Genomic DNA, 15,020 nt, shown 5'->3' with positions numbered 1-15,020 from the left:
GGTCCGCGGCCAAATGCATGTAATTTTGGGTGGCCCTTGTCATGAAAAAGTTTGAGAACCACTGATATAGCAGCATAGGTTTTTTTCAAAAAACTGTAGAAGACATTTGATCGGGCTCAGGTCGAAAGATATCTTGAAACTAAAATAATGATTAACTGATTTGGTATTTGAACTGAATTAAATTGGATTACCATCGAATTATTTATTCAAAAATAATAATAGATGCCTGTAAATAAAAGGCAGATAGCATAATAACAATAATAATACCTATAGAAAATGTCCAAAAACATTTGATTGTTTACTTCATTTTTAATGAGAAAATATTTTGATGACCAGTTTTTCTTTTCTTCAATTCAATGCAGACTATTTGCACACTTTTCAAAAGCACGCATGCTTGCAAAAATGAACAAACAAACAAAACGACAGCACCAACACAAATTCGGAATGCATGCTTTTTACCAAAAACAGAAACGTAGTACAAATTTACAGCATCTGATACACATGGTCACCACAGCTTTTAAATTAAATGCTTCACAGAACATTTTCTGGAAAATAGATATCTAAAACATGGAACTAAAAAGTGCATTTTACAACATTTCAATATCACGTATTTGCAGTATTCACATCTTGCATTTGAGGACGTTTGACAATACTAACTTTTCAATTTTGAAAAGTTTTTATAAATTCGGATTGCTTGCTGTTTTTCACACAGATGATAAGAACAAATCTAACCCTATGCCTATTTGGTATAGCCTACCCTTAACCACCATTAATTCCATAATTAAAAACAAACAAAACCCTAAAAGTTTGCCTTGTATTTTCAATGACATTACAATGGTCACATCATGGAAAGGGTGCAAAAACGAGTCATCCTATATTCTTAAAACTGAGAGTCTATCGTGGGAATTGCAAGCACTTGAAATAATAAGTGATATTCAACTAAACCAGATTTCATGTGTCCTTCCAGTGGCTCCACTTTTCAACAGTCATATTTGACAATGAACTGAAAAATAGAACTATCAAATAATTTATATATTGAAGAGCAATATTTTCGCTACGCAATTCTGTGCTGGACCCTCTATATCACACAATTAAAGCAACACATTCAGTACATGTACAAACGACTCAATATGCAACTCAACTTCTTGCCTTGATCGCAGCCATTATTTGTCCGACGACAAGAAAATAAACTTTGGGTTTGGTAAAAGGGCCCACGGTGTGAGCCAACAGTTCATTATTGCAGGGGTCTTCAATGTTTTTCAGCCCAAAGACCCCCTATCTGAGAGAGAGAGAGAGATGAAGCAGGGGCCCCCTCTATATTGTATAAAATTGTGTTTTAGATTAAACTTTTTTTTTTTACTTGGTCTGCTCTTTTTTTCCCTCTACACCAAACCTCAAAAAAATAGCAGATCTACAAGCTCACAATGCCTTGCAGCGCCAGGCGTTGTGAGCTTGTAGATCGGCTATTTTTGGCTAAAGTCCTCCTCAGAAAAGTGATGCTAGGGTTCAAGTGGTTAAGGTTTTTAAAAAAAATCATATCACACAAAGATTTGGCGGCCCCCCTTGTAGTAACTCTAAGGAGGGGTCCCGGACCCCCCTGTTGAAGACCCCTGCATTATTGGAATAATAGTTCGTAACAAGTTGGTCATCAGTGGACCGCCACCAGTGTAGAGGGATTTGTCAGAGTCTCACTGGGGGTCGCGGGGCTGCTTTGGCTCGTCGGGGACGTAGGACTCAGAGACTGCGGAGAGTTCGAGAGGAACGCGGGAATGTGCGGCGGCAGCGCCGAGAAGCCGCTCATGGAGGTCGGAGTGGGCTTTATTGGCATGGGGATCGCCGGTAGGGACTGTCCCCCGTGACACAGGGACTTGAGGGGCACGCCAACGCCGTAGGCACTGTAATCGCCGCCTGCCATGGAGATCGGGCCCGCCGTGGTGTCGATCATGCTGGTGTTGTACATGTGGGGCCAGGCGCTGGTCAGCTGGTTGTGGATGGGATAGCCGGCGGACATGGACTGCATGGTGGAGAACGCCAGGCTCCCGGGGACCTTGTACTCTCTGGCGATGATGTTCTCGATGGCGAACGGGTGCTTGAACGTTGACGATTGAGAGACTCCGAGGTTGTAGCTGGACATCTGCGGGAGGTGGGTGCCGGTGCTGGCCGCCAAGGCGCTCAGTCTCAGTTTGGCTTGCTGTTGGAGGTAATGGGCGGCATCGGACGGCTTGCTCTGTGCCAGGTGCTCGGATGCCATCATCAGCACCTTGAAGCGTTTGCGGCGCCTCAAGAAACTCCCGTTCTCGAACATGTCCCCGCAGCTGGGGTGGAGTGCCCAAAAACTGCCCTTACCTGGCTGATCCGGGCGCCGCGGGATTTTAATGAAGCAGTCGTTGAAGGACAGATTGTGTCGCAAAGAGTTTTGCCACCGCTGGGTGTTTTCCCTGTAGTACGGGAATCTATCCATGATGAACTTGTAGATTTCACTCAGAGGAAGCATCTTCTCCGGGCAGCTCTGGATGGCCATGGCGGTGAGGGAGATGTAGGAGTATGGTGGCTTCTGGTCGCTGTAGGTGTTTCTCCCTGGACGAGGCATCCTCGATGTATATTTGTTTTTGTTTTTACAAAAAAAGTAAAATCGAATCTCCCTTTTAATTCCTCCGAGGAAAACTTGTCACACTTCTTGAAAACAGACGTTCAATCAATGTACAAGATGCACGCCAGGCAGGGCGCTGCGGAAAAGTATTGCGTTGCGTAAAAAATAGTCGTCAGTGGTGCTGGCTGAGCGTCTCTCGAGTTCGCAAACGGTCGGATCGGATGGCGCACATTTAAAGGACGAAGTGCTGCGAGTCTTTTTCTCACAAAGTAAGTCAGCTTGTCCCGCTAGCAGAATTCAATAGGCTTCATCTCTCGCGTCCTTGATAAGACGAGCTAAGTGGACGCCTTCCATGTCCTTCCTCTAACCATCTGATAGTTTTATGTGGTGACATGAGCAGAAAAGACCCCTGTAGAGGCGCTCCATTAATGTGCCACCTCTTTGCTATCACATGACAATTGCCTTGGGAGGAGGGGGCTGCGAGAAAGGCATAATCTGGTTTCATTTACACCTATTTACATGGACACCTTGGGCCAATAGAAATCATTTCCATTTGAAGACAAGAAAAAGGGGTGAAAAGGCTCGGCAACCGGAATTGAACTGCGATGTCACTCAGTGTGTGAAGGTATGCGTTAACTTCTTCTGTGGGCTATAGGCTACTGTAAAGGGACTTTAGGCTAATATGCAATTCACACATTTACACCGAATACGCAAATGGGTGTTTAATTGCACGCACGGTATGTTGCGACTAATGGGCCTAATTGATATCCATTTGTTATAATATTAGCTATATGGGAAAAATATTGTGTTTTTTTAAAAGAAAAAAGTATTACGATGCATTAAGTACAGGATTTTTTAAATATAAAAATCAGGCTAAAATCCAATTTCAAATGTTCAAGTCCTGCGTCTTAATCTGAAAATAATAATATTAATAATAATAATGATAATAATAATTACTTAGATAAATAATATGTGAGCAAATGGGCTATTTACCTTTTATTCCCCTTACATATTGTTTACATACAAATGCCCGGGAAAATACATGCCGTGATAGTTGATGAGTTGACCATCATTTTTTCCCCCCGGCTAATTTCGCCTCTAGCTGAGCAAAGGAAGCAGACTATATAAAAACATCAACACAATGCAAACAAACGCTGTTCAAACTGAAAACTTCATGAGGCAATCAATGCTATTGTGTTTATGTAAAGAAGATTGAAAAAAGTACTTCAGAAATGCAAATAAACCCTTTAGGGGTGGTGTGGTGAAAACTGTATAAAATATCCATAAGTCAATTATATGAATGTGAAAACCAAATGGAAGCCTATTTGTGGAGCTGTGGCTATTCAAGCTTTTTGGACCAAGGGCCACCTTTCCGCTTGGAGGGTTTGCAATGCAGGGACCACACACACGCACACACAGATTTGCTCATAATTTATGCTAATTTCCCCTCCATAAATCCACAATACACCCCATCACCAGTCTGACGGATTACGAATAGAATCGCCTCACCAAGGAACGCCATTGTCGAATCAGTTCACAGCTATTTTTGATCCAGAGATCGAATAGACTTTTATACGAAATATGGAGATTTTAAGCATATTTTCCAAAGGATGGAATTTGCTGAGAAAAAAAATAAATCCAATAGCCTATTCTACGGTTCCCCCATATTAACTGGAAAAGTACAACTTCCGATGCAGGGGAAGTCAATTCCATGCTTAGCATGAGTTTTTCTTTCATTAGTTTTTCTCCGAGGTGCTTTTCTAACACCTGTCATTCCCTATTTGTGTTCCGTTGAAAAGGTTGTGTGCGCGAGGAAGTGGTCCAGGCGACCCACAGCAAGCATGGAGGATAATGACAATTATCAAATATATGACATATGGATTATTCATATCTAACCAGCCACTGTGATGGTATAATTTATTCGTTCCACTGACATTTAGGTATATAAATGTGTAATTAACAGTCAAACTCTTTATGGTATTTCAATATCAGTGATATGTTATATTAAAAAATAAATAAAGATTACGTCTACGAGATTCAAATGGATTGTTGATATACTTTATATAGGATCGTCAAGCAAACACTAATAAATGCAACCAACCGTTGTAATTGGAAGACATTTATATCCTGTTTGCTCTTCGGATTTTAACTATATTGTGTTCTTAATTAAAGGAAATACTTCACCAACCTGACATGACCACTACCAGAAGTTAACTGGATAGGTGGGCACTAGGGACATCTGGGCACCTCAATGTAAAATTGGCTATTTTGTCCAAAATGTTAAAACATAAAATATTTGGGAAATGTTTTAAGTAAAGTATACATGATGTGAACATGCTTAAACATTCAACAATTAAGGTCTAACATTTCCATAATTGCTACAAATTGCTACAAAACCTGCATATCAATCATTTTGGGGTACGCTAAAAATTAAGTTTGATAATGATGTATCGTGCATTTTCACATCATTTCACAACTTTACATTACTTAAGACCATTTTTCAAATATTTTCTTTTTAACATTTTGGACAAAATAGTCAATTTTACATCGAGGTGCCCAGATGTCCCTAGTGCCCACCTATCCTGTATCCCTACCAGCACCATTCCTCCTTTATTTTGTGCGCCTGGTCGCTGTCATGCAAATTCGGCATGTTGCTACATTGCAAGTTAACCGTTAACCAACTGAGAGCCAGCGCTGCATATTTCTGTCTCACCGACAGCGTGGCTTCTTGCTCTTCAGGGTTATGGGATATATTGGTGGGCCTTTTGTCCCCCGTCCAAAGGCACACTGAAAAATACCACCATGACTCTTGGATCTGAATAGAGGCTCTAGCTCAGTGGTTCTCAACCTTTTCAGGCGGCGACCCCCCAAAATAATAATATTCGACCCACAGGTTGAGAACCACTGCAGTCTAGCTGCTCCCAAACTCCCCGAGTTCAAGCAGCAGTAGATCAACTATGCGCTATGTTTGGTCATTTGTAGAAAACGAACAAAAGGTTGGGATAAGCCAAATTGCATTGCACTTGTGAACCGAGCCCTAGTCTGAAGTATCCTTTATAGAGGGGGGACCAAGAACAATTTTGTGTGAGCCCCAAAAAAGAAGGGGAAAACAAAAGCACTTTCTGAAACATCTTAAAGTAGAGTAGTGAGGCGTGACATTCCCAGGGTGACGGCACACAAAGGGCTGAGGTCATGGGGATGAAAAAGAGAATCAAACAGCTACTTTCACACGTCTGCCCTCGACTGCTGCACGGTGGCACAATAGGAAACAAATGTTGTTAAAAGAGGATCGATGCCATTCTAAAGCAGCGAATGATAGCCAAACAATATTGTCACACTGAATCAAGTTGAGATATGCTGCCACCCAGACCCATAGATTAGAATGAATGGGGAAAAGGGGGGGGGGGGGCTGACGTCCATGTAGTGATGGAATAAATGGAAAGTGTACATAAATAAATAAATAAACTAACTAGAAAAAGTGCTCCTTGGAGCATAGATCTCTGCCAAGTCAGGTAGGTTGTGGGACAGCAATGTTCGGAATTTGCCAATCAGGATGGAATATGAAAAATCAGGTGGATCCGTCTTGATCATGAGATAATGTGTACCAATGTGCATGATGACAAAATGTGTAGGAGTAATTAAAAAAAAATGTTTAGCAAAGATCCGCCTCCTGGTGGCGCTATATTAGGGCACTGTTAAAAGGGTGGCATTTGTTCCTCAACATACCACGCATTTTGTTCAAAACTGGTCACTCCTGCAAACTTTAGATGTTAATCTTAGCCAATCAGGATGAAATATGAAAAATCAAACAGATCTGTCTTGGTCACATGACTATAGAGATCATGTGTACCAATTTGCGTGAAATTTGGTTTAAATCTCAAGGAGTAATATAAAAAAATGTGTTGTACATAAGTCGGCCTCCTGGTGGCGCTATAAAGGCAGATGTGAAAAATGCAGGGCAAAGGTTTTTCCTTGGCCTCTAGGGAATACACAGTTTTACACAGATCAGTGCAGTTATAGGTAAAACCATGAATAGGCCTGTTATAGCGCCACCATGAGGCTGATTTGGACATTTTCAAGTGGCATATTTTCCTCTGCCTAGTGGGAACATGCGGGCAAAAGTTCACGGAAATCACACGCTGTGTTCATGATTTGAGGCATTTTGTTCCAAATGGAGCACTCCTGCAAACTTTGGAACCCAATCATTTAGCCAATCAGGATGGAAAATGAAAATCTGAAAGACCAGTTTCGTTTAATGACTATAGAGATACTGTGTACCTATTTGCGTGATGTTTGGACAAAATCTGTAGTTGTACTATAAAAAAAAATGTTTTTTTTTTGCAAAAATCTGCCTCCTGGTGGCGCTATAACAGGCCAGAGTTTCTGCTCTGGCATCCAGGGAGTGTGTGTGCACAGTTTCGCTGCGAACGGCCCAATGGTGCCGGAGATTTTGCTGGTCACACACACACACACACCCCCCCCCCCCACACACACACACACACACACACACACACACACACACACACACACTAGAACATTAGCCTGGGACCAGACGAATCTGCGAGTGCAAAAAAAAATTGCACCAGACTCATATCCACGCAGTGATATAGTCTTGCTACGCCAGGCTAGCAGAACATAGTCTCGGTCTGGCCATGCCTTTCGGCCTGGCGGAGACACTAATGCACACCACAACTGTATTTCAAGAAGTAAACCGATAAAATATAAATTATTCAGCTAATCAAACGAACCCCCTGTATCCTTGCAAGGTTGGCATGTAATATTATCACAGTGCTTAGCCTAATATTGCAACAATTAAATAGGTTTACAACCTGGAGTGAATCATAGCCAATTTAGGTACAATAATTTCAATTCCGTTACGTAGCTTATGACTAGACTGCAATCCACGAGCAGGTCACTTCGAGGGTTAGTTTCAAATCAGGTTGCTGTGGTAACTCACCAAAAACTAACGAATACACACTGCAGTTGTAGGCTTTGTGAAAGGCATTACTGGCATTTTCAACCTGAAAGGCAAAGATTAGCAAATGAGCATATGCCATTTTCGATTTTCTTTCACATAGTTTACTGCATGGTTACACACAGTATGGGCCAGGATAGGTGGGCACCAAGGAAGAGTGGGCACGTCGGTGTTTTTTTTTCTCCAAAATGTAAAAAAAACATTTAAAAACATTTTCCAATGTTTTTAAATAAAGTAAAGTTGATTAGAACATGCTTAAACATTCGAAAATTAAGGTCTAATATTTCTACAATTGCTACAAAACCTGCATATCCAGTCATCCAGGGCAAGGAATTGAATTGAAGGAAACAATTAAGTCTGATAATGATGTACCATGCATGTTCACATCATGTATACTTTACATTACTTAAGACCATTTTTCAAATATTTTATTTTTCAACATTTTGGACAAAATAGACAATTTTACATGAGATTCCCAGATTATAGTGCCCACTGCCCAGTGCCACCTATCCTGTATCCCATGCCCATTGGAGTGCTGATTTAACCACTTAAACCCCAGAGTCTTGTGAGGAAAGCTTTAGCTGAAAATAGTAGATCGACAAGCTCACAAGGCGTTGCTGGCATTGTGAGCTTGTCAATCGGCTATTCTCAGCAGCTTTCCCCACATAAAGACACCGTATTGAACCCTGAGGGAATCCGGTTACCCATATGGGATTTAAGTGGTTAAAATACCGTAACTTTCAGCGTGATGGTCCTGATATTAATGTACACGCTCCATCTGAGTGATCTGGAGATAACGCAGGTAACCCATACTTTAGGTACTAATTCTTCAACCAATAGGCCTATGCTTCTAATTAAGTCCATAGTGGTTTTAGCCCCCAGAGATGTTTTACGGTGCAATTAAGGACGCGCTGATGATAAAGGTATGAATATTCAGGAGAATGACAATTAATTAGCAGACAGAGGGCTCTCATAAGAGCCACCTCAAATGGCGGGTAAATTTAGCCTACGATGGAATATTCACACCTACTTAAAGGCCATCTCAAAACGCCATCTAGAACATGAATTACTGACTGCAAAAATCAGCTAATATAAAATAACATAAAAATATATTTTTATGATGTATAGCAGAAAACAGATTTGTAATTAAATGGATAAAGGGGAACATATAGCGTCAGATAATGGGGTTGCCATGTGATATTATTTTATTTATTTAGCCAAAGAGGCAGGCTTAGTGCTGATGTCGCCTACTCATTATTTTCTGGATGACATCAGAGAGAGTACCTGGTTAGAACACCTCGGGGCATTTAGAACATATGCTAGGATTATGCTTAATGGTCTAATTACATAAATTAGGCATTCATTATATGGCACATCAGCTGTAACGGATATCTCTATTGTAGGCCTACATGGGCAGGGCAATTTAATTCAATTTGTCAACGAATATTTCCATCAAATGAAAAATTACAAAACAGGGAAACGTGATAAATAAAATAGGAATAATAATAATAGTAATACAGGTGAAAACAGATAAGTGGATTTATGATTCATATTAAAGGTTTCATACAGCGAGAGGTCTCATTTGGTGACCATATTATTTTTTAAAGTTACTAATAAAATAGCCTGCTAATATAATACTAATATAACAAAACACTCAAACTAAATGAAGGAAACAGAAAGGCAATTTCTGTGTGTGACCATGAGGTGGTGACATGGGTCTACAATTACCACGTTTTAGTGTTATATTAGAAGTTTTGAATCATTCATTCTGCTGTGGCTGCAAGATGACACCACAGTTTATGAGACCATCATTTCACAAAAAAAAAAAACATTTGACTCTGGAATAAAAAATAAATAAGTCAATATTAGTGTTGGGCGATTTTATTTTATTGGGGCTGACTGGTTTATTATAGGCTTATTGTAATTCTTAATCAAATTAAATTCTAAGTGGCAGAGGTGGATATACTGCTCATTAGGATGTAAACATTTTTGCCTTTATATTCTTCTGTGTGTGTGTGTGTGTGTGTGTGTGTGTGTGTGTGTGTGTGTGTGTGTGTGTGTGTGTGTGTGTGTGTGTGTGTGTGTGTGTGTGTGTGTGTGTGTGTGTGTGTGTGTGTATATTAATAACTCTATTGCTTCTTCCCTTTTAATCCACACACTAGCGTTTAATGTGTGGCCCTAAATTGCATCATCCGTCCGTCCGTCCGTCCGTCCATCCATCCATCCATCTTCAACCACTTATCCAGAGGTAGCAGTGGTCTTTATAATTATGGGGTTTGCAGACAATACAGCATCATGCACAGTGCCAGCAAATAACATGGGCCAGATAGGTTACAGACCCATGCTGTCCTCTCTCTCTGTGTGTGTGTGTGTGTGTGTGTGTGTGTGTGTGTGTGTGTGTGTGTGTGTGTGTGTGTGTGTGTGTGTGTGTGTGTGTGTGTGTGTGTGTGTGTGTGTGTGTGTGTGTATATATATATACACAAACACATATAGGCTACAGTATAAATATATATATACACAATATACAGTATACACAGTGTGTATATATATCCTCTTTGCCCTACCCTTGTGCGTGCCAGTGTGTGTACGGGTCTATGAGTAAGTGTGTTTGCCTGTCTATTATTGGAGTGTTTAGTTTTTTCATTTTTTTTAGAAAGGGGGAGGGGAAGTGGGCTTTCCCCAGTTCATTGACTCCATATGGTGAGAAACAGCAGGACTGATGAGTGTACTACCTGAGGTCCATGTTTGTGCTGCCAACTGCAACCAACACAGAGGCCCCTGACCCCCTGCATAATTCATTACCGACAAGGCAGCGCACCTCATTCTCTTTAGCTTTTGTGACAGATGACTCCATAATACAGATCATCCTACAAAACGCACAGAAAGTTCCTCAGCCACTGACAAGATGTAAGATGTACAAGAGTGAAAGATAAAACCTCCATTGTGAGCTTGTAGATCGGCTATATGACAGACTATAAATAATACCGGGCTAAAAAAGGCCATACTGATATGAATAAGACTGCATATTCTTAGAATAAAAATGAGAGCAGAGAAAAGAGAATAACAATATGAAAAACAGTTCCTTTCTGTCAAAAGAAAATGCGGGGACCCTTTCAATTATACCATGTATAATGCCCGACTAGTTCGATATGAACATGGAGATATGCATTTATATATTGTTTAAGGTGAGAGAATAATGTAATATTGAGCGATGCCAGATCATGTTATATTAAGAACAGACTCAACAGAGGAGTGAACTTTCACCATGAAGCAAAAAGATAAAAGGTCCATTATGCAAAAAAACTGCATGAATTAACATAGCACAATCAGATACAGAGCGCTATCTTTCACAGATGATGAAAATGAGATGGTAGGCTTTGAAATGGATAATGGTGGATCTGTACATCTGAACAATGAGGAAAGGATCAGAGAATGGAACTAATGCTAGAGATGGGGTATTAAAGAAAGATTTTGATTTATTTGACACAAGGTGGTATGAGTTACTCACTACTCAATGCAATCCAGAGTTTTTATCTAACTTTAAGAGTGTACAATAGGCCTATATAACATATTTGGGACATGCCATCATTCAATCAGATAAGAATTTTGTAAGGAACCAGCTTACACAATAGAACAGAAGAATAGATGCAGTGTATTACCAAACCAAATCAAACACCTACCACTGTAAAATCTGGTCTGTCAATTCATTTCTTACCCTTACGGGTCCGTTTTTACACTCACTGGAGTGTACAAACAAAATAGTTCCAAGACATAATGTCAGGCCGTGAGGGGGCGGACAAATGAAAGGTCTTCTGTTGCGGATAGTTAAAACGCTTGTTTGGGCATTGAGCTGTTCATTTTTCTCTGACAAGCTGCCGACTCGCTGGGACAAGCGGCCTGATCTCACAGGACAGTGGCTTTGACATGTGAGTCACTGCCTCCTGAGCTAATGCCCACACAATGATATCACTAGCCTACTAGTCAGTAAGTAACTTGTATATCACATATATCTTTCTTTCTTGCTCACATACAAATCTTTCTCACACACACACACACACACACACACACACACACACACACACACACACACACACACACACACACACACACACACGTTTTAACACACTCCCAAACAGCAAACTGGATCAATAACTGAACCCATTCATACAGTACATAACCTCATACATGGTTCAACCCATGTCCCCCGTGTTTATTTAGCCTACCGTTTTTTGTTTGTTTATGGCAATAAGAAGTTATGACTTAACAAGAACTCAAAGGTGTCTCGGTGTGAATTGTTATGCTCTGGCTGTTTGCATGAAATATGGAGCAATAAATCTCTAGGTTCAGATTAGCTACTGTACATAATTTCCCCCAATAGAGGCATGTCCTATGCAATGCCACTAATAATATGCATTTCCTTTGGAGTATGTGTAAGGACAACTGAAGCAAGAAGAACAGAGATCCTTTGTGTGTGTGTGTGTGTGTGTGTGTGTGTGTGTGTGTGTGTGTGTGTGTGTGTGTGTGTGTGTGTGTGTGTGTGTGTGTGTGTGTGTGTGTGTGTGTGTGTGTGTGAGGCACAGTCCTTTGTGTGGCTTGTGCTTATCCAGACCGTGGCAGTGATCAGAACACACTTAACCAACTGGGACCAAATGAGGGGCATTTTGCTCCGTCTTTCATGTAATCCATCTGGGAAATGCTTGGTCTCAGAGGACGGGCTACCAAATCCAAAGATCAGAACAACACCATAACAATACAATTGTTTACAACACTTGTAAACAACATAATAACACAAGGCTGATGTTAGGGACAACCAAAGGGAAGGTTGCTTCATAACAAAGGGTTGGCAAAATATAATCCATTCAGGGAGACCCCAGTTGTCTATGGTAAAAGTGCGACAAACTATAGGGTACACATTTGAAGCATCTCTTCCTGACCTACATCTCCAAAGAGCCTGTTGTGTTAAGTGACAACTGCTTCACAAGATGCAATATTGCTTTTGGTCTCACTTCCAATTTGCATTTACAAGACTCCCCTTGGTCGCTCACAGGTGAGTAATACAATGAGTAATCAGCACCTGCCACATATATTGAAATACTTTAATTAGGGTATGATTTATACTGCTGTAAGATTAACAACATTTGCATTGTTAAGCATAAACCATAAATCACAATACCTTATAAGGAGCAATACAAACAGGCAACCTTGTGTGGTACGCTTCTGCGCTGTTCTTTGATGGTTGACCAGCCCTGGGTGCCTCCTGCAAGAAAGGTAATATGCATGACATATTTCCAGGCACTAATTCATTTGTTTAATAATAGGGAGCGAGAGCTAACCTGTTCTGAAAACAGGGGTGCACAGAGGAAAACATAAAGGTCCTTTTAATCCATGGCTAATCAAAGGGCACAGGAAGCATCCCCGCGGAAGGATTCTTTTCATATCAATTAAGACAAGACTTGAATATTTGGGTGTCTTTAAAAGCATGCTCATAACATATTGGGCACAGCACCAACTCAACATCATTATTCCACAAGATTGCTGTGACACTGCGCTCGGTGCGAGGACAGAACCCTCTGCCGACTGCCAAGGACCCGGGGAGTCATGGCTGATATCTAGAGGAAATTATGTATTTGTGTGCCTGAAATCCTGTTGATTAAGGGTTCTTCAAGTGTTATTGTGGCTGAAATACGAGGGGATTTACTTTTGAAGGGTAGTAGTGATACAAACGTGATGAACAGTGCCGCCGATTATCAGACCCTTAAGAGCCTTCACTTGAAATGATTACTGTTGACTCCGACCTGCTCTGGAGCAACTACTTTGAGTATAACAAAACATTTGCATTAAAGATAGCCGTCACGCAGGAACTGCATTATGCACAAGAAAGGAGAATTGAGAGCTGCCTTTCTGAATATCAAGCAAATTGCATGCAGTTCGAGGTTCAATCTCTTGTAAAGCAATGATGGAGAAAAAAAACACAGCTAAGATTTGTATAAAATGTCAAGTACCGCTGGATATCAGAACCCCAAAAATTGCTATCTGTCACAGCTACAGTACTATGGGCATAGACTTAGAATGTAGAGCCTCATCAAATAGGGAGATGTTCAATTCCCCTGCCTGATCTAAAGCTATTACAATCCCAAATAATTAGCTTTCAACAGCCTGTTGTCTTGACAACCAAGGTACAAAAATGAACTGCAATATTCTTCAACGATAGACAGACAAAGGGAGCACATTGGTTAGCCAATTGACCACCATAGTCACATGGAAGTATTACATGGAAGCAAACGGCCGCTATGAACATATGATCAATGTTGTATAACGTTTTTAAAGCTTTTAATCGGTTTACCATTTGACATTTCTGAGGATGATACAGTGCACTGCAACACAAAGTGTGTTCAAATGTTACAGACACACTCAAAGGTATGAATCAAGGCCCTTAACAATGGCAACAAATGGGTTCCCTATAGGACCATGCAAACACAGCAAGACAGTATGTTGGCCCCTCTGTACGTTTGTACAAATTATATGTGTGACATATCCAAAGTGTTTATTATGTGTCTAATTATGTGTCTAATATGCCTTATTGTGAGGTGCACTTGTCACATGTACCAGATGTTGTTTGATGTAGCCTACAGCAGGCAGCAGCACAGTGTCTGATACAAATTGCTCTCCCCTGGTGTGCAACATGTCTACTATGTTTATGACTGGTTGGCCTTTAAACAACCAGTTGGCCTTTAACCCTATCTACCTTACAATTGGAATCTACAGTCAAGCGCCAGAATGTTTGTGCGTCTGTATGTAAGTTGCATCAGCACTGCGCATGCGTGGACGCACTTTCCCTAAGCAATTACACGCCACTTCACGCTTACAACTCCTGGACATGGCAACCCCGGCAACCCCGCCCCCCATCCAAATACTGTCTGTCTGACTCTTTGGGAGGGTTGAACGCAGCGAACGCCGTCTCGCTGAGCGGGCTGCTTCATCAATCTGTGCCGCATATTCTGGTCCTGCAAGAGCCTGTGTGAATACATAGATAGATGAACGGGTGAAATGTGTCCGTCTCTCAGTTTGCTTTCGTTTTCGGTTTGCGTCTCGAAAACAAACACTGCTGTTGCTCTCGCTTTTGGTTTGCGTGTCGAAAACCTCTACAGCCTACTACCAGCGACTAGACGGAAGGGTCGCGTAGCGACCCGCACCTCTAGTTTTATACATTGTTGTAAGAGTGTAACAAGAAAATAACAAAAATAGTCCATTTTGCAAGCTCAAAGTGTGTGGCATTGCCATGAGGTGTGAGCTTGTAGATCTTATATTTCTGCTATTTTTGAAAATGTTTTTTTTTTCTTTGGGTATAGTTAAACTACAGCGTTGCTGTGAGTCTTTGAGGCGATGTGGGCTCTAGCATCTGAATTCACTTCTTGATGTGAATTTCACAAATGTTGTTGTCAACACAGTGTGCGA

At 41.0% G+C, this 15,020-nt stretch overlaps 1 protein-coding gene across 1 annotated transcript; it reads right to left on the bottom strand.

The window, feature by feature from the left end:
• Positions 1-1,648: 1,648 nt before the first annotated feature.
• Positions 1,649-2,590, bottom strand: foxb1a (forkhead box B1a; the record flags this gene model as incomplete). The annotated part of the gene is made up of 1 exon (XM_084059850.1): positions 1,649-2,590. One exon carries the CDS (start codon positions 2,588-2,590, stop codon positions 1,649-1,651), a length of 942 nt encoding a protein of 313 aa, XP_083915976.1.
• Between the last annotated feature and the right edge of the window lie 12,430 nt (positions 2,591-15,020).

Source organism: Gymnoscopelus microlampas, assembly GCF_963454915.1.
Source record: "Gymnoscopelus microlampas genome assembly, chromosome: 6".
In the NCBI taxonomy this organism is placed as follows: domain Eukaryota; kingdom Metazoa; phylum Chordata; class Actinopteri; order Myctophiformes; family Myctophidae; genus Gymnoscopelus; species Gymnoscopelus microlampas.
Note: the sequence above shows the minus strand (reverse complement) of the source record. Positions and strands in the feature narration are given on the sequence as shown.